Source organism: Myxine glutinosa, chromosome 6 (assembly GCF_964187855.1).
Source record: "Myxine glutinosa chromosome 6, kmMyxGlut1.1, whole genome shotgun sequence".
NCBI lineage: Eukaryota > Metazoa > Chordata > Myxini > Myxiniformes > Myxinidae > Myxine > Myxine glutinosa.
This window is the reverse complement of record NC_136266.1, coordinates 182,336,754-182,362,183: the sequence shown is the minus strand read 5'-3', so window position 1 is coordinate 182,362,183 and position 25,430 is coordinate 182,336,754. Positions and strand designations below refer to the sequence as shown.

Here is a 25,430-nt window from a genome sequence, read left to right as displayed (position 1 = left end):
TATGTGTTCTGGATTATGTACTGTATGTGTTCTGGATTATGTACTCTATGTGTTCTGGATTATGTACTGTATGTGTTCTGGATTATGTACTGTATGTGTTCTGGATTATGTACTCTATGTGTTCTGGATTATGTACTGCATGTGTTCTGGATTATGTACTGTATGTGTTCTGGACTACGTTCTCTGTGTATTCTGGATCAAGTACTGTGTGTGTTCTGGATTATGTACTCTGTGTATTCTGGATTACGTACTGTATGTGTTCTGGATTACGTACTGTGTGCGTTCTTGATTACATAATATGTGTTTTGGATAACGTACTGTGTATGTTCTGTTTACGTGCTGTGTGTTCTGGATTATGTACTGTGTATTCTGCAGTACATACTGTGTATGTTCTCGATTACATACTGCATATGTTCTGGATTACGCACTATAAGCGTTCTGGATCACGTACTGTGTATGTTCTGGATTATGTCCTGTATGTGTTCTGGATTATGTCCTGTATGTGTTATGGATTATGTACTGTATGTGTTCTGGATTATGTACTCTATGTGTTCTGGATTATGTACTGTATGTGTTCTGGATTATGTCCTGTATGTGTTCTGGATTATGTACTCTATGTGTTCTGGATTATGTACTGCATGTGTTCTGGATTATGTACTGTATGTGTTCTGGATTACGTACTCTGTGTATTCTGGATTACATACTGTATGTGTTCTGGATTACGTACTCTGTGTGTTCTGGATTACATACTGTATGTGTTCTGGATTACGTACTGTATGTGTTCTGGATTACGTACTGTATGTGTTCTGGATTACGTACTGTATGTGTTCTGGATTACGTACTGTATGTGTTCCGGATTATGTACTGTATGTGTTCCGGATTATGTACTGTATGTGTTCCGGATTACGTACTGTATGTGTTCCGGATTACGTACTGTATGTGTTCTGGATTATGTACTGTATGTGTTCTGGATTATGTACTGTATTTGTTTTGGATTATGTACTGTATGTGTTTTGGATTACATACTGTATGTGTTCTGGATTACGTTCTCTGTGTATTCTAGATTACGTACTGTATGTGTTCTGGATTACGTACTCGGTGTATTCTAGATTACGTACTGTATGTGTTCTGGATTACGTACTATGTGTATTCTAGATTACATACTGTATGTGTTCTGGATTACGTACTCTGTGTATTCTAGAATACGTACTGTATGTGTTCTGGATTACGTACTCTGTGTATTCTAGATTACGTACTGTATTTGTTCTGGATTACGTACTCTGTGTATTCTAGATTACGTACTGTATTTGTTCTGGATTACGTACTCTGTGTATTCTAGAATACGTACTGTATGTGTTCTGGATTACGTACTCTATGTATTCTAGATTACGTACTGTATTTGTTCTGGATTACGTACTCTGTGTATTCTAGATTACATACTGTATGTGTTCTGGATTACGTACTCTATGTATTCTAGAATACGTACTGTATGTGTTCTGGATTACGTACTCTGTGTATTCTAGATTACGTACTGTATTTGTTCTGGATTACGTACTCTGTGTATTCTGGATTACGTACTGTGATTACTACATCATGCACTTTCTGGGTTCTAGATTTTGTGCTGCGTGAGTGTGTGCATGTGATTCGTGCTGATTGAGTGCGGGAGGTACTGCATACTCTCCTCTCCTTCCCATACTGTGATTTTTCTGTGTGAAGCAAATGCGCTCGTTTAACCCTTTCTGCTCATACACTGATTCTTTTGATAATTTCTTTCCTGCCTGGGATCACCTTGAGAGCAGGTACGAATCATGGGGCATTTTCCACCCATCGGATTTGACCCGTGACCAGACGATGTGCCGCTGCTCTCGAGCCGACGGTGGTCCTATTGAACCAGATGTTTGCTCGGAATGACCCTAAGAATCCCTAAAAGGCCGAAGTGTGCGTACCTTGTGTATTTCGGGCCGAGGCGTGAGCTGAGCAGTGTGCGCTGATAAAATGCGTGCATGTCACGCCGTGCATGTGTTTGCTTCATTCCTGAAGGTCGCCTCACTCATGGCATTTACAACCCTGGCGGTGATGACCTCCGTCCCCCAAATCCCGCAAACCCTTCAGAGCCTCGGAATTTGGTGTTTAAGTCTCGATTTCTCAACGACGCTCGTAAATCGTTTTTACACCTGGGAGAATCATTTTTTACGCACCGGGAGGGTAATTTTTTTGGACCCAGATGGTAAAATGGTCTGATTCGTTGCTAAGTCTGTAATAGATGGACCCCAGTGTGCAGAGATAGTGGGACCTTTAGTGAGCTCCAAACTGCTGCATGTATAGGGTTAAGGGACTAGGACACGCAATGGACACGGAACCACCATAAACTGTCTCATTTAGCCGGCATGTTGGTTGTGTCTCCCATTGACAAGTTTTGGATTTTTTTCTCTCATTGACAAGTTATGGATTTTGTCTCTCGCGGACAAGTTATGGATTTTTTCTCTCATTGACAAGTTATGGATTGTATCTCTCACGGACAAGTTATGGATTTTGTCTCTCATTGACAAGTTATGGATTTTGTCTCTCATTGACAAGTTATGGATTTTGTCTCTCATGGACGAGTTATGGATTTTGTCTCTCATTGACAAGTTATGGATTTTGTCTCTCACGGACAAGTTATGGATTTTGTCTCTCATTGACAATTTATGGATTTTGTCTCTCATTGACAATTTATGGATTTTGTCTCCCACGGACAAGTTATGGATTTTTTCTCTCATTGACAAGTTATGGATTTTGTCTCTCGCAGACAAGTTATGGATTTTTTCTCTCATTGACAAGTTATGGATTGTATCTCTCACGGACAATTTATGGATTTTGTCTCTCATTGACAAGTTATGGATTGTGTCTCTCATTCACAAGTTATGGATTTTGTCTCCCATTGACAAGTTATGGATTTTGTCTCTCATTGGCAGGTTGTGGATTTTGTCTCTCATTGACAAGTTGTGGATTTTGTCTCTCATTGACAAGTTGTGGATTTTGTCTCTCATTGACAAGTTATGGATTTTGTCTCTCATTGACAAGTTATGGGTTTTGTCTCTCATTGACAAGTTATGGATTTTGTCTCTCATTGACAAGTTATGGATTTTGTCTCTCATTGACAAGTTATGGATTTTGTCTCTCATTGACAAGTTATGGATTTTGTCTCTCATTGGCAGATTGTGGATTTTGTCTCTCATTGACAAGTTGTGGATTTTGTCTCTCATTGACAAGTTGTGGATTTTGTCTCTCATTGACAAGTTATGGATTTTGTCTCTCATTGACAAGTTATGGATTTTGTCTATCACGGACAAGTTATGGATTTTGTCTCTCATTGACAAGTTATGGATTTTGTCTCTCATTGACAAGTTATGGATTTTTTCTCTCATTGACAAGTTATGGATTTTGTGTCATTTAACCAGTTATGGACTTTGTGTGTTTTGTCTATTAACCAGTTATGAATTTTGGGTGTCATATTGACCTGTAATGGACTTTGTGTCATATTGACCTGTTATTAACTTTGTGTCATATTCATCAGTTATGGACTTTGTGTGTCATAAGACCAGTTATGGACTTTGTGTGTCATATAGACCAGTTGTAGACTTTGTATGTCATATAGACTAGTTATGGACTTTGTGTCATATTGACCTGTTATGAACTTTGTGTCATATTCATCAGTTATGGACTTTGTGTGTCATAAGACCAGTTATGGACTTTGTGTGTCATATAGACCAGTTGTAGACTTTGTATGTCATATAGACTAGTTATGGACTTTGTGTCATATTGACCTGTTATGAACTTTGTGTCATATTCATCAGTTATGGACTTTGTCTCCCATTGATCCAGCATGGACTTTATGTTCACATTGACGAGTTGTGGACTTTGTGTGTCATATTGACCTGTTATGAACTTTGTGTGTCATATTGACCTGTTATGGACTTTGTGTGTCATATTGACCTGTTATGGACTTTGTGTGTCATATTGACCTGTTATGGACTGTGTGTCATTTTGACCTGCAATGAACTTTGTGTGTCATATTGACCTGTTATGGACTTTGTGTCATATTCATCAGTTATGGACTTTGTCTCCTATTGATCTGGCATGAACTTTACGTGTCCCATTGATCCAGCATGGACTTTCTGCCCATTGACCAATTCTGGACATCGTGTGTCACATGACATACTGTGCTCATAGCTCTTTATCGATTCTTTTAAACATTGCTATCCAGCCCTAACTTTGTCCATTTCATCGGGTATTTCAGCCTCTTTATTTCATACTTGATTAAATTTCAATATTAAAAAAACAGTTACTACAGCACTTCTATTAAATGAATTGATCATTTAAAGTTACATCGCTCATGCAGTAAATCAATGAGTAAATGGTCGTACCGGATGTAGAACTCGTTTTCGTGAGACTGCGGATTCGGATGGTGGGTTAGTCTTGGACTCCAAATATGAAATAATTCTAACAAAGTTGTTCAAAATTGACCTGGATCATCGTTTCCGTGTTAGCTTGTATGATTTACACCACATCCTGGCGATTACTGGCGATGACAGGAATCATCACCCCATTGTGGCAGTGAGACGTCTATAAATTATAAACAGTCCTGATGATGAAACCACCAGAAATGTCATCATTATTCATCTTTGTTATCTCGCTTCCACTGTCAGAACTTCCAGCACATTCGTTAAACCAGGAAACCCATGATTATGGGTAATGCTTACAACACTATCAAAATAAATCCCAAGAAAAAATATTTTAAAAAACAAAAGTCTACGTCGGATTCGAACAATATCACTTAAATTGCTTATTCAATGGCATAATACGTCATATGGAAAAGTCTCAAATGCCGCAGTTTGAACTGATCTGAGTATACGACGTTGAAGGTGAAATTCGTTTAAAAAAATTAATTTTACTGTTCCCACTATGTTGGTCTGAGACCCTGCAATATTGGACGATGACTTGTGCAATACAGCAATATCACACTTCACGGATCATTTGCGATTTGGGACACGTGTTACCAATTCCAGGTCTACATTTACCTACTCGAAAGGGTGCACATCCTAATATGATATATCAGGATTTACATAAGCATAAATTGAATGATTTACATAAGCATATATAACAGTACAGTAGTTATTTATTATTCCGAGAAACACCCGATCCATACAGGAGCAGTCAGGCGGGTCATACTAATTGTTATCCTGACGACCATCGTATCCGCCCCACAGGTTATCTTGTTCCAAGCATGCAACGCGTTCTTCCGACACGTCCCTTTATTTGGATGGTGTATAGGCAACAGACCACTGCCTGGATCGCTCCTGAGAATAAAAACAAGACCAAAAGTTTAACAGCGGTGTAGCCAGGCTTGTAAAATATTATAAACCACAAACACACATGATTCGCTTTTTAAACAGTCGCTAATGTTGTTTATATAGACGGCATTTAATATGGAATATTTTTTTTGTGGGGGTGAACTTACTTTTCAAGATGACTTAGAACCAAAAGTTCATTGGAATTATGTTGAAATTATTCTAGATTTTGTTCATGTGACCTTTAAAAGAAACAAAAACCACATTTGACATTTCGAAGCAAATAAATTGATCCTTGAAAGTGATGTAAACTGATATCGAACTCAATTCACGGACAGTACTGTGTTAAACTTCTGTGCGTTTTCGAGAAGTATCTCTTTATTTTGCACATTAGCAAAAAAAAAATTTAACAAAAGTTAAATTACGACTGGGATTACGGACAGTAAAATTACAGTTCAGAACTTCGTGTAACCCCCACGAGCATTCAGGAGAGCACGTACACGTTGAGGCATGCTGTTCACGAGATTTGCCAAGGTTTGGACAGGAATCGCTTGCCATGCAGTGAAAATAGTCTGCTGCAATTCACGCACAGAGGCCGGCTGCTGGTCCAAGTTGTCGATTTGACGCGTTGATTCTGCCCACAAGTTCTCTATCGGATTCATATCCGGGGACATGGCAGGCCACTCCATATGCTCTACACCACGGTCAGCAAGAAAGTGTTGGATCATGCGAGCACGATGAGGCCGTGCATTGTCATCTTGGAAGACAAAGTTTCCTCGGAAGGCTGCACGAACAAATGGAAGCAATGTTTCTTCCAGAATAGCCCTGTGCTTGAACTGGTTCAGGTTTCCATTCAGAACAACCAGGTCAGTTTTGCCCCCTGCATGAAAAGCAGCCCAAACGGTCACCCCACCACCTCCAGCTTGGACTCTTGGCACTATACAATCTTCGTTGTGGGCTTCATGCACTTGTCTGTGCACTCGGACGCGGCCATATTGACGATAGACCAGAAATATAGACTTGTCACTGAAGATCACGTGATTCCAGTGTCCTGGCTTCCATTGACGGTGCTCTCTGGCCCACTGCAATCAGCACTGGCGGTGTTGTCTGGTCAGACGTGGCTTTCTCAGGGGACGCCTGGCACGACAGCCTGCTTGAACCAGTCATTGGTTGACTAGCCTTCTGGATACAGGCACATTTGTCAGTTGCTGCCACTCAGCCCTAAGCCGATTAGCTGACTTGGTACGGCCATTGCGGACTAACCGGTGCAGCTGGTGATCATCCCTCCTTGTGGTTCTGCGGGGACGTCCTGACCTCGGTATTGGAGTTGGGACACCCCTCTGAGCATTTCGTTTCAGGATCTTTGACACCTGACCTTGAGTGATGCCATACTGCCGAGCAATAGCACGCTGTTTCATGCCGGAATTTCGTAAAGCCACCACTAAATGACAAACAGCATTGTCGAGTTGATGGACCATCTCCAGGGGAAGCGGCAATAACTTTTGTAGACGTGCAGCAGTTGTTTTCCACGCATACAGAACGCAACAACCCTTATATACCCGAGTGTGAAGCCAATCGTCAAATGTACCTGTCCGTACATTTTGTCACGCCACCTGTGATATAATCCTGTTATTGACTTCTTGCTGCGACAGACAATCAGTGACATGGTTCTTTTAACAAAGAAATCACCGAAGCATAAAAGAAACTCACCAGATTGATATACCGAGTTCAGAAAGTAAACCCAAGTCAAGAAAAAAAAAATTCCATATTAAATGCCAAGTCTGTAACATTAAACAAAGAAACTTGTAGGAATCTCGACATCAGTGAGGTACGTTTTACTTACAGAACTGAGGGAAGATCTACTGTAATCTATATACCCCACAAGTGTTGGGTTAATAACATGCTATCAAAAAACCGAGGCGAATTCCTTACTTCCGCGGTTGTTAGTACCATACCCCGCTTATAGCGGTGAACCATACACCGCTTCAATTCATGAACCATACACCACTTCAATCCATTAACTTTGTATTCACGACATTGGGATTAAAGTGTTATGGTTATATTTACTATATTATTATTAATATTACGAAAACGATACTACTGAAACGATACACTACTGACTACTGTATGAAGAAACCTGGGCTTAATTTTTCCGAAACGGCCCGAAGGTGAGGCGTGAAGGCATGAAGCCTGAGGCCTATATGTACCGTTTTGTTGGAAGAGACGTAACGCCGATGCTTTTGATATTTCATTGTCATTTTAACAATCGGTTTGTTTGTGTTCCACACAATGAAAAACGTAAAGGCAGGTAGAGCATGGCGATTGTGATATATGACAGGTTCGACGATATGTTCGGCCTGAACGAAATTGGAATCAAAATGCCGGAGTGTGGAGAGTCAGCCGCCGTACCGCCGTAATGACATCAAACGTAATCACATCACCCTGTCATGTGACCAGATCCTCAGCTCTGATTGGTATACGTTTGAGGGGACATACAGACAGACAAACACTGTTCTAGACGGCTTTGCCCTATGGGCTACGCCATAATAACCCGAGTTACGTATATGAAGCAAAAACGTGTGCTGTTTATGTGTATAGCCTATATAATACATTGCAGTTATATAGCTCGGATAATTCAATTGTAATGGCCCATAGGCTGACACCAGTGGCATGAAGCCGAATGCTTTAAGCCTGAGGCCTATGCATGATGTTGCCTTTACAACGCCGATGATGCCCTTCTGCTCCAACCTTTCAATACTCGATGATCCTTCAGTTGTTTAGGTTGTTTTACAATGAATGGAAAACCTATAGGGAGGGCATGGCAATTATGAATATGACTCTTCCAAATTCCGAAAATGTCTTTGGCTTACGTATGATCTTCGGCTTAGGCTTCCAAAATGGTGGACGTATGATTTTGTTTCAGTTTACAATTGTGGATGGCATCAGGCCAGCTGTCCAACCAATATGTATAGAGCATACATACATACATACATACATACATACATACAAACATACATACATACATACATACAAACATACATACAAACATACATACATACACACACACACACATACATACATACATACATACATACAAACAAACATACATACATACATACATACATACATACATACATACATACTTACATACGTAATACATTTCCTCCATTATATATAAAGATTATTATTGCCAATTATTATTAATATGAGCAGAAAATCCCATCAAAATGAATGACAGGTCCGACAAGAGCTTTGTGTTATTGTTGATGTTGTTGTTGTTGTTGATGTTGTTGTTGTTCTTGTTGGGGGTCCATTTTTGAAATGTGCACCCATTGGTAGGGCAGCTGCCAGACCACACCCACGTCTGTCGCTTGACTCCACCCACCATATCACCTCGAAGAAATGATATCGCCACCATATTGGTTTTCTGGTAGGCCTAACACATTAGGCCTGTAGACCTAAGCTGATTATACACTGTCGGGGTTTATTGCGTCAGATTGCCATTGGATTTTCTTGGGTCAAGTGTTATTCATGATGAGCAACCCCAAATAATCTAAGCATATGTCGAATAAGAGTGAGGTTTAACAAGCCTGACAAAATGCAAGGTAAATCAGAAAGCAAAGTATGTCAGAGCGCACTGTAATCAAACATTATGTTATGTAATCAAGCGTTATGTTATGTAATCAAGCGTTATGTTATGTAATCAAGCGTTATGTTATGTAATCAAACATTATGTTATGTAATCAAGCGTTATGTTATGTAATCAAGCGTTATGTTATGTAATCAAGCGTTATGTTACATTATGTAATCAAGTGTTATATTACGTTATGTAATCAAGTGTTATGTTATGTAATCAAGCGTTATGTTACATTATGTAATCAAGTGTTATATTACGTTATGTAATCAAGCGTTATGTTATGTAATCAAGCGTTATGTTATGTAATCAAGCGTTATGTTATGTAATCAAACATTATGTTATGTAATCAAGCGTTATGTTATGTAATCAAGCGTTATGTTACATTATGTATTCAAGTGTTATATTACGTTATGTAATCAAGTGTTACGTTACATTATGTTATGTAATCAAACATTACGTTATGTAATCAAGTGTTATGTTACGTTATTTAATCAAGGATTACATTACATTATGTAATCAAGCATTATGTTACATTATGTAATCAAGCATTACGTTACGTTATGTAATGAAGCGTTATGTTACATTATGTAATCAAGCGTTACATTATGTTATGTAATCAAGCGTTATGTTATGTAATGTAATCAAGCGTTATGTTATGCAATCAAGCATTACGTTGTGTAATCAAGTGTTATGTTATGTAATGTAATCAAGCATTACATTACGTTATGCAATCAAGCATTACGTTATGTAATCAAGCGTTACGTTATGTAATCAAATGTTATGTTGCATTACTTAATCAAGCGTTACATTACGTTATGTAATCAAGCATCATGTTACGTTATGTAATCAAGCATTACATTATGTTATGTAATCAAGTGTTATGTTACGTTACGTTACGTATTCAAACGTTACGTAATCAAGCATTACATTACATTACGTAATCAAATGTTACATTACGTTATGTAATCAAGCGTTACATTACATTATGTAATCAAGTGTTACATTATGTTATGTAATCAAGCGTTACGTTATGTTACGTTATGTAATCAAGCATTACGCAAAAAAAATTACTAGCGCAAATTACTAGCATTATGTAAACTTTTAATGTACTCATATTGGGGTTAAGCAATGCGTGATCGTGTGACGAATCAGCTCGTTCATTCTGATATAATCTTGGGGGAGGGTAACATGAATGGGAGGTGTTGAGCTAATTATTTAACAGCATATTAAATGTGTGTTTCCCAATCACGCTGTTCATCTTTTAAGAGTGCTTCAAATGTGCTTTTCCCAATCTGCCCGTTACCGGATTTTGTACAGGTTGTGACCACAGTGCGGTCATTCTTGTTTATACATTGTAGTATCAACATGCATTACTCCCAAGACTATAGTATTTGCATGTGTTGCAAAGACCGACAAGTCCATCAGTGTAATTCAAAGCGGTTACATTATATTATGGTCTAATGTACAGTTACCCAGATTACATACATGAAGCTTGGGCAGAGTAAAAAGGTCAAATAAAAGAAATGCAATTACGACACATGTTTGAACATTTTCAATGAAACTTTTTAAATGCAAGCAACATTGGTGGAAGCATGAAATATGGAACGATTTTTTGGATTTGATCCCCAGTTCATGGCCAAAGGAATGGGGACTTAGGATCACAAGGGTCAAAACAGAAGATTATTAGCCCCTGGTGGACTTAGTCTGAAATGGGAACTTATGGATTGGTTATCGTCTGTCTGTCCGTCCGTCCGTCCATGGGTGCATGCATCCGCAACCATATCTCGGAGATGTATAGACCGATTTTGTTCAAACTTGGCACAACGACAATACATGAGAGCATACATAAGTATAAGATATTGTTTTGTAATCCGACCAAAGATGGCCGACTGACTGCGTTTAACTACGCACAGCAAAATTACTAAAACCATGGACCCTTTGATATTTTATGTCATTTTTTTCTTGTTTTACCTCAAAATTTGATATTGGGTTTCCCGGTTTACTCATATTATTACTTTGTCATAATGGTAATATTATTATTATTATTATTATAATTACGTTACGTTATTATTATGCAAAAATTATCATTATTGTCATTGTTGTTATTATTTTTGTTATTGGAAGCGGTCTTGGAAAAATTGCCATGATAATGTGAAGGACGCTCAAGCTGCTATGTACACCTTAACCAAGGTGGATAAAGGCACTAAAACATGGGAATTCCTGCGGATCTTTTGCAGTAGAGTCTGAAGCTATATATGCTATGAGTCGTCGAAAATAAGACAAATGGCCCTTACTCATGATTAAACTATGGCCTGTGAAGGGTTACTCGTAATAACCTCTTCCACCACCACTGGGAGCACGACATATAACATAGATAACTTGCATAGGCCCCACTTTTGGAATCCGGAAGCAGGAAGCAGGAAGCAGAAACCAGAGAGAGGAGCAACCCAAACTGCTACAACCATTGCCTTATGACCTCAAGTGTCCCTGGCAAGTTTGGTGGAGATTTGATGAGTAATGAGTAATTTTGATGAGATGAGTATTTTTTTTAGATGAGTATTTTATGAGTATATAATATTGATGAGTATATAATTTGAGTATATTTATATGAGTATATTTAGATGAGTATATAATTTTGATGAGTAATTTTCGCTCTTTCACGAGCCTCGATCTTGTAAACAAAAAATAAAATAAAAAATGACGTAATGCATCAGTCACAGACAGACAGACATACACCACATTGCGTATTTTAGTATGATTTGTTCGTACATCTCTGAGTGCTTGCTAGATTTGTGTACCAGTTCACTGTGCTAAACACACGATAGCATGGCCACCTACTATCAGCATCTTCTGCTCCCGATTCCCATAGCCTCGAGGCCCAGGGACCCACGACGGTGCGGTGAAGAGCGCACAGTACGTGAAGCAGGACACATCACGTCCCCAGGATATCCAGAGCAGTACCCCCCACGTCAACGGTGTAAATGGCTTCTCCGAGCAGCCACCCCTGAACAGCAGGTGTCCGTAACTTTTAACCCTCACTTCAACATCGAGCGGAATGACTGCAGGTATGGCATGTTTTGGTGATGCATAGCATGGGAACTGAAGTTATAAGATGTCACTAAATTTAGAAATTCTGTGTTGACTTCACAAAAATTAGTTCTGAGGTCATAAAATACTACTCAGATGTTACAACACGTGTTCTGAAATCATAAAAGTGGTTCCATGGCCGTAAAATGGTGGTAAGGTTGTAAGTATACAATGTTTGTGACGTCATTAAGGTTGCTGAAGGGATAAATTGGTTGGTACTGAAGTTATAAAACGTCTTTTCGATGTAATGGTAGGCATACTAAGGTTATAGCCGGCGAAGCCGGTGTTGTGAATGAACGCGTATTATGTTGAAAAGCCAGATTTTGCTGGATCCTTTGAGAATTTCGAAACTTTGACGCACCAAATCGCTCCACGGAGGCCGCCATCTTGCGGATGCGGAAGTATGCGGAAACAATTGCGAAAAAGTTCAATAGAGGCTTTGGCTTCACCGGCTCATTGCGGCTTTGCAGTAGGGAGTGTAGGGTCATATTAAAATTATGACGTCATAAAAGGGTAACACGGTCAATAATTAGTCGAGGTATTAAATTAGTAGCCTACCTGTTCTGGTCTAAAAAGGGTGATGCAATCATATGTTTGTCGCTGTAGTTCTAAATGAGCACTTGGTCATGTTCGGTGAATGCATAACGAATTAATCCTTGAAGGATGCACATCCCATACGTGAGGATTTTTTTCATCATCATCATCATCATCATCATCATCATCATCATCATCATCATCATCATCATCATCATCATCAGCATCATCATCATCATCATCATCATCATCATCATCATCATCATCATACAAAAATACGCCATTTCGTGTCTGTCTGATGAATTTTTGACGCCAATACATTCTGTCCTTTCCTATCCAATCTCAACCAAACTTGACAGGATGACCAAGGATTACACAATGAAGGTTGTAGTGCATTCATTGCCCCACCCCCCCAAGGGGGGTTTCTCCCTCCGAGCAAGTTTGCCCGCCATTACCGTCAATGAGGTTGCACGTTGAGGTGTATATAAATGTTAAATGAGCTTTATCGTGGCGTATTTCCAAAGTAGAAGAATTATCGTGGCGTTTTTCCAAAGACGCTTTTAATAACAAAATTAATGATAATCGCATATTGTTAATCTTATTACAAAACAATATTAATACTAATAATGTCCCACTTCCCCAAGGCGTTTTTCCTGCAGTGATAACGTGTATAAATAGCTATCTTACTATAATTCACCAAATGTCCGTCTGTCCGTTCGAAGGTACCGCAAAAACGGCTGAACCGATCGCAACGATATTTTGGGTGGGTAATTCTGGGACCCTCTGGAGTAAAATAGCCAATATTGTTTTTCCAATTTTTCCAATATTCCAGTTTTTCCAAACACGATGGAATAATATTTACCAATATGAACAGTGATGTGGCTTTTGTTGAAATTCTACGTACCAGGAGAGAGTAGATCGACTCCTGACGAACTCTTCCGATATAAACGTGCAGCTCCGAAGTAACACGGCAGCGTGTGCAAAGCGACTGAGAAACGGGTGTAGCGGCCGCTTCCGTGTTACAGATTCGGCGCGCACTCTTCACACATAAACGTGCGACTGAGAAAGACGTGTAGCGGCCGCTTCCGTTTTGCAGAATTCAATCTCTTTTCAAAATGGGTGCCATGTACTGTTTAGATTTTGATGATTTGCGTGTGATATTATTTAACGGATGTTTATATGAATCGTTTAAAATTAAAAAGCCTTCAATTTCTGTTATTTTGCCTTTTCATTTGGGCCTCCCAATTGAAGCCCCGCCCATAGGGCGGGTACCGTTGCTAGTAGTTATAATGGCGTTTCTGTGGGAGCAACGGCTTCTACAGGAAGTAAAACTATTATACACCACAAACATGTATGCTTAGCTTTTTAAGCAGTCGCTAATGCTCTTTATAACACTAAATGAAGAAATTTGGAGGAATCCCGACATCCATGAAGTAAGGTTTACTTACAGAACTGAGTGAAGATCTACTGTACTCTATATAACCCACAAATGTTGGGTTAATAACATGGCCTTTTCTGCCGCTACCGTGGCATTTTTCGTCACGAACTTTTCAAACTTGCTCCTGCTGTTTGATACGAAACTGAAAGGGAGAAGCTTGGATTGTGCTCCTTTAGCAAGCAGCTAGCTAGCGCTTGCCAAGCCAGCTGTTCCTTAACGGTTTTGAATTGAGTGCTTGCTCAAATGCTTAAACCACTTGGCGATCTCTTCACAAGAAACTTGGTAAATGAACACACACCCAATGTTCTTGAGATCCGACCATAGATCGACTGTAATCTACATACCCCAAAGAGGAATGACCCTTCCTGCCACTCCTGTAGTGAGCGGATGTACTAGTCTTTTTAAAATGGGCATAAACTAACACCGTCTAATTCTACCCAATTAGTTGTACGAAATGTGTATTTGTCTTGTGGGACAAAGTTGGCAAGTATATGCCATCCCACAAAAGGGTACGGAAGTCATAAAATGGTACTGAAATTACAGTGTGCTGATGTCATAAAATGGTACTGAAATTTTAAAAAGTGTGCAGATGTCATAAATATTGATTCTGAAGTCATAAAAAGTGAGCAGATGTCATAAATATTGGTTCTGAAGTCATAAAAAGTGTGATGATGTCATAAATATTGATTCTGAAGTCATAAAAAGTGTGCTGATGTCATAAATATTGGTTCTGAAATCATAAAATGGTACGAAGTTTATAAAACTTGTGTTCACGTCATAAACAGAATTTAATGGTCATAAAGAGTTATTCATGTGACAAAATTTTGACATCATAAAATGGTTCTTACCATTTCTGCGTATCTTCTAAAATTCAGACACAGTGTCCTCCATAAGTATTGAAACAGTGAAGTCAAATTTGGTAGTTTTACTATATTCTCAAGAACTTGGATTTGAGATCAAAATATGAGTATGAGGTAAGAGTACAAAAGGTCAGCTTGTATTTCTTGGTATTTCTCATAGGTGTAGTTTGACTTCTTTATTTGGTGGGGGGGGGGGGGGGGGGTTAATATTAATAATGGTTTGTTAGTGTAGTTACAGTGTACTGTACATGAAATCACAGATACAGTTTACGTTCATTATTTAATCATCCTTGTTTTTTATTTTGGTCGAATTATTACCCTCGCCAGAGCAGAGGGTGTTGCATTTGTGTCCGTTTGTCTGTTTGTCTGTCTGTTTGTCTGTCTGTTTGTCTGTCCGTTTGTCCGCACAGAATAAATATGATTTTCTCTGCAACCGTTGGTCCGATTGACAAGAAAGTTTCACCATAGGTGAAATGTGTGTAATAATAACGATTATTCATCTCCTTCATTATTTATTGATTATAATTCCTAATTAACGAAGACTGGATTAAGGCACAGTAGTCCTGCGGGGAAAAATGGCCTCTAAAGGTGGTTATATTTTTTATTTTTAGTCCAATGATAATTATGACGTCATAGGTCACGAGGTTCGGCCGCCATCTTGGAAAAAATTGAAAAATTTTGCACCTCTATATCTCCGAAAGCGCTAAATAGAAAAAATTGAGATATGGCTCATTGTAAAGAACTCTCCATGGGGAATAATATGTTAATAATGATGTCATAGGTGCCTCCATTATGACATCAAAATTCGACAAGTACAAAACTTCATCCGATTAAGATGAAATTTCTTGAGCGCCATGTCGGCATAAACTGGTGGAGAAAAAATAATAATCATGACGTCATCGTTCACGTGGTTCGGCCGCCATCTTGTAAAAACCGAAAAACTTTGCACCTCCATATCTCTGAAAACGCTGAATAGGAAAAATTGAGATATGACTCATTGTAAAGAACTCTTCATGGGGAATAAAATATGTAAATGATGATGTCATAGGTCCCTCCATTATGACGTCATAATTCGACAAGTACAAAACTTCATCCGATCAAGATGAAATTTATTGAGCATAATCTAGGAATAAATTAGTTTAGAAAAAAAAAAATGATGACGTCATCGGTCAGGTGGTTCGGTCGCCATATTTGTTTTAACACAAAAGCCTTAAGAAACACTGAAAATACATCCTGGTGAGGGTTTGCAATCTCTGATTGCTCTTTCTTGTTTGACATGTTTAGCTTGACGCCATGAAAACCAAGGCCATCAAAATGATTGGAATCTCCTGCGATGAAGCCGAGTTTCTCAGCCTATCATTTTCCCATTGCAGACAAGTTGGTGGTCTCTCTGTCTTCTACCACATCCTTTCTGATCTTTCACCTTCTGCTTTTCACGTGCTCTGTCCCCTCCAGGTTTCTGCCAGGTGCGCACGGTCTGCCAGGAACTCCCTTCTGGTGAAACTATCAAAATACAGACTCAATTCTCACATCCAATCATTTGTTACCTCCACCACTGAAGGTGGACGGAGGTTATGTTTTCACCTGTCTGTTTGTTTGTCTGTCTACGAGTAGGATATTTCACAAAGTTATGGACAGCTTGGAAATGTGTTTTTTCCAGAAAATATCATGGCTGATATTGAGACCCAAAAGCTTGAGTGGCAGAACTTCTTGGAGAGGATTGTTCAGAAAGTAGATGGGAGGGTTGTCCAGACGGTCTTTTCGGAGAGACAAAGTGAGATTGTGAGATTTGTCAGGATTTTTGTCAAGTTTCACTCATTGCTTTCAGTTTGGGGGAAAAAAACATCCCCTGTGTTGTACAACCGCCTGTCTTATGTGGCCAGTTCGTGTTGGCATTAAAAGAGACCATTAAATTAATAATAATAGTAATAATAGTAATCAAATAATGGAAGCACATACTCTTGATAGATCTCCTGGCTTTTCAAGACCAGTCATGAACGTGACTTTGATGGGATCAAACCTGGGCGGACCGCCACTCTGATATGGATATTTGACTTAAGGTGGCAGAAATTTGTAATTTGTTCAGGTTGCAGGTAATAACTCACCTACTCTTCACGAAAGAAGGTAGGACCAGGGCGAGGGTCGTAATTCAAGCGCAGGTTATGAATGTGCACACCTCCAGGAAATTGTGCCAACCTACAATGCCAATTACGAGTTGATCAAAGCTTACACTCGAGTCCTGACATTTAATTCCAAACTCCCCCATGTCTTCTGGGAATGGTCCAATTGGTGCTCGGCATACATGGTGCAGAGTAATTGGATGTAATGGAAAAGGGTTACCTTATAGGGTTTCAGGACAACATCCTGGAGGTGGCATCAGAGAGATAAAAGACTTGCGGGATGGCAGAACGTAGTGGTTTGGTGATTAACACCTGGCACTTTGCCATCGCACCCATGTTGAGACAGTGATTTGAGTGCGATCAGGTGTGGCTGCTAATAGCCCTCACCGAGGGTGAAACCAATGACCCCTGCCCATCCCCTGCATACTCCCACAGGTGACAAAACAGCACGAGGTCCAAATATAACGTGGGTAGGGTGGGTAGTGGGGTCGCGGGAGGGGTCGCTACATGCAAAGGTGTGTGTTTGTGTGAACGAGTATATGCAATTCATTGCACCTGCGTTTACTCTCGATACCACCTGAATGGTGTAAAGCGATACCGCGGTGAGGATTGTCTCCTAACTACTGTGCCCTCAATCCAGTCTTCGTTAATTAGGAATTATCTATATATATATAAAAGAAAGTTTTTGTTTGTTTGTTTGTCTGCGCAAGATAATCTCTTGAACGGTGAAAGATAGGAAGAAACCTCCAATACCAAAAATGTCGGGACGGGCCCCGGGAAGGTAATAGGCTAGGTGGCGAGGCCGGTCGAGGCCCACCCACCTCGGCCGGGCTGGGCCCATTTCGCAATTAAAAGGTGAGCTGAATTATAGTAGTCAATCTTCGACGGCCGTGGTAAAAGCTGAATTATAGTAGAAAATTCATTCAAAAAGAACTAAAAATGTCGGGACACGCCCCGGGAAAGTTTTAGGCTAGGTGGCGAGGCCGGTCGAGGCCCACCCACCTCGGCCGGGCTGGGCCCATTTCGCAATTAAAAGGTGAGCTGAATTATAGTCGTCAATCTTTTATGGCCTCGAGTAAAAGCTGAATTATGGTAGCAAATTCAATAAGAACTAAAAATGTCGGGACGGACCCCAGGAAGGTTTTAGGCTAGGTGGCGAGGACAGTCGAGGCCCACCCACCTCGGCCGGGCTGGACCCATTTCGCAATTAAAAGGTGAGCTGTATTGTAGTAGTCAATCTTCTATGGCCGCGAGTAAAAGCTGAATTATAGTAGCAAATTCATTCAAAAAGAACTAAAAATGTCGGGACGGGCCCCGGGAAGGTTTTAGGCTTGGTGGCGAGGCCGGTCGAGGCCGCTTCCGCTGGGCTGGGCCCATTTTGCAATTAAAAGGTGAGCTGAATTATAGTAGTCAATCTTCTACGGCCATGAGTAAAAGCTGAATTATAGTAGTAAATTCATTCAAAAAGAACTAAAAATGTCAGGACGGGCCCCGGGAAGGTTATAGGCTAGGTGGCGAGGCCGGTCGAGGCCGCTTCGGCCGGGCTGGGCTCATTTCGCAATTAAAAGCTGAGCTGAATTATAGTAGTCAATCTTCTACGGCCGCGAGTAAAAGCTGAATTATAGTAGTCAATCTTCTACGGCCGCGAGTAAAAGCTGAATTATAGTAGTCAATCTTCTACAGCCGCGAGTAAATGCTGAATTATAGTAGTCAATATTCTACGGCCGCGAGTAAAAGCTGAATTATAGTAGTCAATCTTCTACGGCCGCGAGTAAAAGCTGAATTATAGAAGTCAATCTTCTATGGCCATGAGTAAAAGCTGAATTATAGTAGTCAATCTTCTACGGCCACGAGTAAAAGCTGAATTATAGTAGCCAATCTTCTTCGGCCGCGAGTAAAAGCTGAATTATAGTAGTCAATCTTCTACGGCCACGAGTAAAAGCTGAATTATAGTAGCCAATCTTCTTCGGCCGCGAGTAAAAGCTGAATTATAGTAGTCAATATTCTACGGCCGCGAGTAAAAGCTGAATTATAGTAGTCAATCTTCTACGGCCGCGAGTAAAAGCTGAATTATAGTAGTCAATCTTCTACGGCCGCGAGTAAAAGCTGAATTATAGTCGTCAATCTTCTACAGCCGCGAGTAAATGCTGAATTATAGTAGTCAATATTCTACGGCCGCGAGTAAAAGCTGAATTATAGTAGTCAATCTTCTACGGCCGCGAGTAAAAGCTGAATTATAGAAGTCAATCTTCTATGGCCATGAGTAAAAGCTGAATTATAGTAGTCAATCTTCTACGGCCACGAGTAAAAGCTGAATTATAGTAGCCAATCTTCTTCGGCCGCGAGTAAAAGCTGAATTATAGTAGTCAATCTTCTACGGCCACGAGTAAAAGCTGAATTATAGTAGTCAATCTTCTACGGCCACGAGTAAAAGCTGAATTATAGTAGTCAATCTTCTACTGCCGCGAGTAAAAGCTGAATTATAGTAGCCAATCTTCTTCGGCCGCGAGTAAAAGCTGAATTATAGTAGTCAATCTTCTACGGCCACGAGTAAAAGCTGAATTATAGTAGTCAATCTTCTACGGCCACGAGTAAAAGCTGAATTATAGTAGTCAATCTTCTACTGCCGCGAGTAAAAGCTGAATTATAGTAGTCAATCTTCTACCACCGCGAGTAAAAGCTGAATTATAGTAGTCATTCTTCTACGGCCGCGAGTAAAAGCTAAATTATAGTAGTCAATCTTCTACGGCCGCGAGTAAAAGCTGAATTATTGTAGTAAATTCATTCAAAAAGAACCCGGGCAACGCCAGGTGCTTTCGGCTAGTAATCAATAAATAATTAAAGAGATGAATAATCGTTATTATTACACACACGATGATCATTTTGAAATCTTTCTTATCTAATTTATATTCTATACTCTAAGAGAGCCGTGTGTATGTATGTGTGTGTGTGTGTGTGTGTGTGTGTGTGTGTGTGTGTGTGTGTATGTGTCTGTCTGTCTGTATGTGTATGTGTGTGTCTGTGTGTCTGTCTGTGTGTATGTGTATGTGTGTGTGTGTGTATGTGTGTGTATGTGTGTGCCTGTGTGTGTGTGTGTGGGTGTGTGTGTGTGTGTATCTGTGTGTGTGTATCTGTGTGTCTGTGTCTGTTTTTGTGTATCTGGGTGTCTGTGTATGTATCTATGTGTCTGTGTCTATGTGTATCTGTGTATCTGTATGTCTGTGTATCCATGTATCTGTGTGTCTGTGTCTGTGTATCCGTGTGTCTGTGTGTGTGTGTCTGTCACCTTTTTTCTCAGAGATGGCTGAACGGATCTCCGTCAAACTTTCAGAGGCTCATCAGTGAGTGCCTGGGAGTGTTTTAAGCCAATTTTGTTTAATTTTGAAAAACCCAAAAAGTTTTTTTTTGGATTAAAAAAAACCGCTGTATCGTGCGTGCTTGAGCCTTTGGCGTTATGTGGAAGGTAATATTACATTATTCCCGATTAGTGTGTGGAAGTGTGTTATTATGATATTAAATATTAATTTTCCTTAGTCGGTGAAGTGTTTTAGACACCCATAAAAAATAGGAAAATAATAGTAATCAAATTGATGTCGGACAATGCCGGACAATGCCGGACAATGCTGGACAATGCCGGACAGTGCTGGACAATGCTGGACAATGCCAGACAATGCCGGACAATGCCGGACAATGCCGGACAATGCCGGACAGTGCTGGACAATGCTGGACAATGCCAGACAATGCCAGACAATGCCGGACAATGCCGGACAATGCTGGACAATACCGGACAATGCTGGACAATACCGGACAATGCTGGACAATGCTGGACAATGTCGGACAATGTCGGACAATGTCATACAATGCCGGACAATGCCGGACAATGCCCGGTACTCGAGCTCGTTGCTCTATAAATTGTTTGTTTGCCTGATTAATCAATTATTTTATGATTCGTCATTATTTATTTGTGTTTGAAACATTTCACAACAAACCGTGTTCTTAATGTTCAGGTTTGACTATGTCGAGCTACATGACGGAGAGGGTGACCTGGCTGACCTCATTGGACGCTTCTGCGGGAATGTCGCACCTGGTCGTTTCGTGTCGAGCGGCTCCACGTTGTCCGTCACTTTTGTGTCCGACTTCACACAGGAAACGTCAGGCTTTTCTCTTCACTACGACATCTACCAGCCGAGTAGGTGGTGCCGCTTCACTGCTTTCACGATGTGATGTAACGATGATCGTTTTGGGGTTTTTACTCATTCGTACCTGAGGTACCGGTAGGTACTCGATCCCTCGTGGATCTGAATAAACAAGGACACCGGACAAGGGCCCAAGATGGCGAGATTGTCTGATATTGTGCTAAAGCATTGAAACTGCACACGCCATGTTTAACAATTAATTGTGGTAATCTGCAGCAGCTTTTCCTCTTTACAAGAGCAAAGATAGATTTGACAATCCTACTATCTATACTATCGGAGAGCTGTGTGTGTGTGTGTGTGTGTTTATGTGTGTGTGTGTGTGTGTGTGTGTGTGGATGTGTGTGGATGTGTTTGGATGTGTGTGTGCATGTGTGTGTGTGTGTGTGTGTGTGTGTGTGTTTATGTTTGTGTGTGTGGATGTGTGTGTGGATGTGTGTATGTGTGTGTGTGTGTGGGTGGGTGTATGTGTGTGTGTGGGTGTATGTGTCTGTGTGTGTGTGTGTGTGTGTGTGTGTGTGTGTATGTGGATGTGTGTGTGGATGTGTGTGTGGATGTGTGTGTGGATGTGTGTGTGTGTGTGTTTATGTTTGTGTGTGTGGATGTGTGTGTGGATGTGTGTATGTGTGTGTGTGTGTGTTTATGTTTGTGTGTGTGGATGTGTGTGTGGATGTGTGTGTGGATGTGTGTGTGCATGTGTGTGTGTGTGTTTATGTGTGTGTGTGTGTGTGTGTGTGTGTGTGTGTTTATGTGTGTGTGTGTGTGTGTGTGTGTGGATGTGTGTGTGGATGTGTGTGTGGATGTGTGTGTGCATGTGTGTGTGTGTGTTTATGTGTGTGTGTGTGTGTGTGTGTGTGTGTGTGTGTGTGTGTGTGTGTGTATGTGTGTGTATGTCGTTGTAATATCATATTATTAATATACATTTTCCTTAGTGGGTGCAAGGAAGTATTTTAGGCACACTCAAAAGATAGAAAAAACAAGTTAATTTCTTCAAAATGCCAACAGGATTAGAACATCATCTGGCAACGCTCGGTACTCGTGCTGGTATAAAATAAGCAATTCTCTCTTCGTGTATATATGTATGTACAACTGCAAATCATAGGAAAAAACATAGCTGGTGTGAAATCCACGAAAGCTTGCATATGTGTTGGTAGTACCCAGGGTACCTTCTCCCCCCTCCCTCCTCTGTGAGGGGGGCAGGTGGACAACTTGCCAATGCTCCCTAAAAGAGCAGGTGTTTTTAGTGAGACAAATATCAAGGGAATGAACAGGAAATGATGAGATGAAGGAGCGGAGGAAGCACTGAGACTAGCAAGTAAGGTGGTTGGGTTTGGAAAGGTTAATGGGAGTAATAATATCATGTGACAGAATTGTGGATGACACCAGATGGTGGTGTACTGCTTGTTTGAAACCCTGGAGGATTGAGTCGGTCGAACAACCTCTGGAGGATGTTTCCATAGATGGGAAAAGTAAAGAATAAGACTTAAGGTGTGCAGTGGACCTGGATTTTTGATGTTTAACCAGGAGGGGGTCACTGGAAGACCAGGTACATCCTGGAGTAGATAGAGGGTCGAGGACTGTGATAGCACAGGGAAGAAGAGGTGATAAAAAAACAAGAGATTGCCATCATTTTGAGAGCTTTAGATAACACAGAATCCTGGATAGACAGATGTGATTACAGGGTACCAGCACATAGCATAGAGTGGTCCTCCATGGAATTGAGCTATGGGCAACATCCTTGTAAATTATGAGTGTCTCTGATTTTCCCAGGAAAGACTTGGATCGACAGAAGCGGCACAGGCTTCGGACACCATCTCTGCGAGGTGGAAGGCCCAGGAAAGGTCATGGCTGATGGTGAGGTTAGTATTTCAAGAGACCGAGTGTCCTTTAGTGGATGACGAAGAAAATAGATAGGTGGGTCCGTTTGGTGATCACTCCGGAGTGATACGGTGAGACTGAGATTTTCTAGGATTGAAGGACATGTTCCACTTATCAGACCAGTACCTAATAATTTCCAGATCAGCATATAGTCAGGTTCACCATGTTTTTTCGTTCAAAACTTTTGGAGATTAGCAAAACTATACATTTTTGGAATATTCGGAGCATGAGGAATCCAAAAAATAATGTTGGCATTTGCGTAGACACCTTTGCGGAAATGACACTCAGGACAGTGATGAAGATCTGTAAAAGCATATTCCTGAACGGTATAGACCTCGTAGATCCTGTGTATAGGACTTATAGTTCAATCTAACCCTAACACGTCGGAAAAAAGGAAGAGAGGATTTTCCAGAGCACCTGAGAGGTCATTTATGTGAATGAGGAACAAGACTGGACCAAAAACACTGCCTTGGGGAAGGCCGGGCTCTGTAAGGGAACACAGACATATTTTGCATCCCTGACTTTTCAAAGAGCAGCTGGTTTGCTTCCCAGTATTCATGATACAACTCTGATTTTTCTGATTTGTTCAGGGTGATGGAATCACATCCCTGTAGGTATATATATATATATATAGAGGAAGCACCCTCAGATGGTTCTTCCATGGTGTTATGGGCCAATGGTATGTTACTCCAAATCATCTCTCTCTATTTTTGACTGATTGGATCACCTTGTAACAGACCTAAGGATGAACCTGCTGTTCAGAATGGTTCTGGGACTTAAGGGTCGAAACCTCCATGATGGTCTGTCTGTTTAAAGGCATGAACAGTGTATGTAATATATATGTTATGAATAGTGTGGTTATATTGGTCTGGACATAAGTATAGAATACTACTGTTTACTCTTTCCATAAATGGCATGAGCAAGAAAAAGCCTCAAGTCCATTCCTTAGCAGATGTGCTTTAACCTCAGAAGCCTAGAAGACTGCGCCAGAGATTTTCCCATTTTAGATTCCAAGGACTAGAAATTTGAAATGTCATTGTAATCCATTGATGGGATAAGGAAATGCATAGAGCCGAGAGACCTGCTCACTGACCTTCCTCCCTCTTGCCTGCAGCTGGAAAGGACCGTTGTTCCCACAAGTTCTCCGGACCGTTTGGTGTGGTGACCTCACCGGGATTTCCAGACAAATACCCAGATTACCAGCGGTGCACATACACCGTGCGTGCCGGCACTGGACGTGCACTCATGCTTACCTTCCATACCTTTCACCTGGAGGAGTCTGACCGGCAGATGGGGGAGCCGAAAGAGAGAGAAGGGACCTGCCAGTTTGACTGGTTGGAAATTTGGGATGGTTTGCCACAGGGTGAGGCCCTACAACATTTGATGACCACATTATATTCTCATGCGGAAGGTCATTGTTTAAAGGCAAATTCAATAGTGATACATTACCATTGGATGATCACGAGTACATTCAGATAAACCACTCATACTAAAGTCGAAGTAATCCGAATTTTGATTCAGGTAACCCCAGCTGTTAGGGTTGTGCGTGTATCAGAGAGTACGCTAGTACACTCTATGTAGGGATGGCATGGAAACAAATGTCGGCCCCTCCCACTGATACAAAACAAAGGTTGGAGAGTCTTTTCGTCCTCTCATAGTAGTTTATCGAGGACATTTGCAGTTCGAGTGTATAATAAGTTTTATTGACACTTCAAGTGAACAAAACAGTAAAACCACGAGTGTCTTTCACGTCCGGCTGTGCGTAAATTCCTCTCGAGAGGCTCCGCCCTCCCCTCTGGCCCCACCCTATTGGTTAGACAGTTAGAGGGAAACCACACCAGTTATTTTGGGAATTTCTAAGTGCAGGTCCTTGTGTGGCCTGAGGCTGGATGAAGACATTACTCTTTGAGAAACGAGCAATAAGACAGAGCTGCAAGATACAGTCAGGGTTACGTAAGACAATATAGGAACATCTGCAGTGTTTGACTTTGCTGACGAAGATATCTTGGCACTTTTGCTCCAACATTGGGTATCCTCTGAGTACCATATACTATTGTGTTATTCCACATTGGAAAACATTACAGAAACAAGTGAATAAAAAAATTGATGCTAAAGTAAAAAGGCAATGTAGGGATAACAAACCAGTCTAAAAATGGTCCTAAACAAGATAGGGATGATGTTGGTTTAGAGAGTAGCCAACAGTATTGCCATCACATAACAATCCCGACATCACTGCCTCATTTACACGTCATCAGTTATTGCTTCAAGCTTCTACAAACACTTCACTGGTTACACCAGTACTTGATTACTCTTGTAGTGTAGCCACATACTAAGACTGTACAATTTAGCAGTC

General features: G+C 40.7%; 2 protein-coding genes across 2 annotated transcripts in view; one reads left to right on the top strand and one right to left on the bottom strand.

Moving 5' to 3' along the window:
- Nucleotides 1-25,430, bottom strand: part of LOC144892699 (uncharacterized) — a 400,706-nt gene that overhangs the window by 97,801 nt on the left and 277,475 nt on the right. The gene's annotated exons all lie outside the window — the stretch shown is intronic.
- Nucleotides 1-25,430, top strand: part of LOC137429508 (neuropilin-2) — a 129,689-nt gene that overhangs the window by 4,088 nt on the left and 100,171 nt on the right. The window contains exons 2-4 of the mRNA XM_078780917.1: nt 11,837-12,032; nt 21,014-21,195; nt 24,192-24,440. Coding sequence (XP_078637043.1) covers nt 11,837-12,032; nt 21,014-21,195; nt 24,192-24,440 — 627 coding nt within the window. The remainder of the gene's footprint in view (nt 1-11,836; nt 12,033-21,013; nt 21,196-24,191; nt 24,441-25,430) is intronic.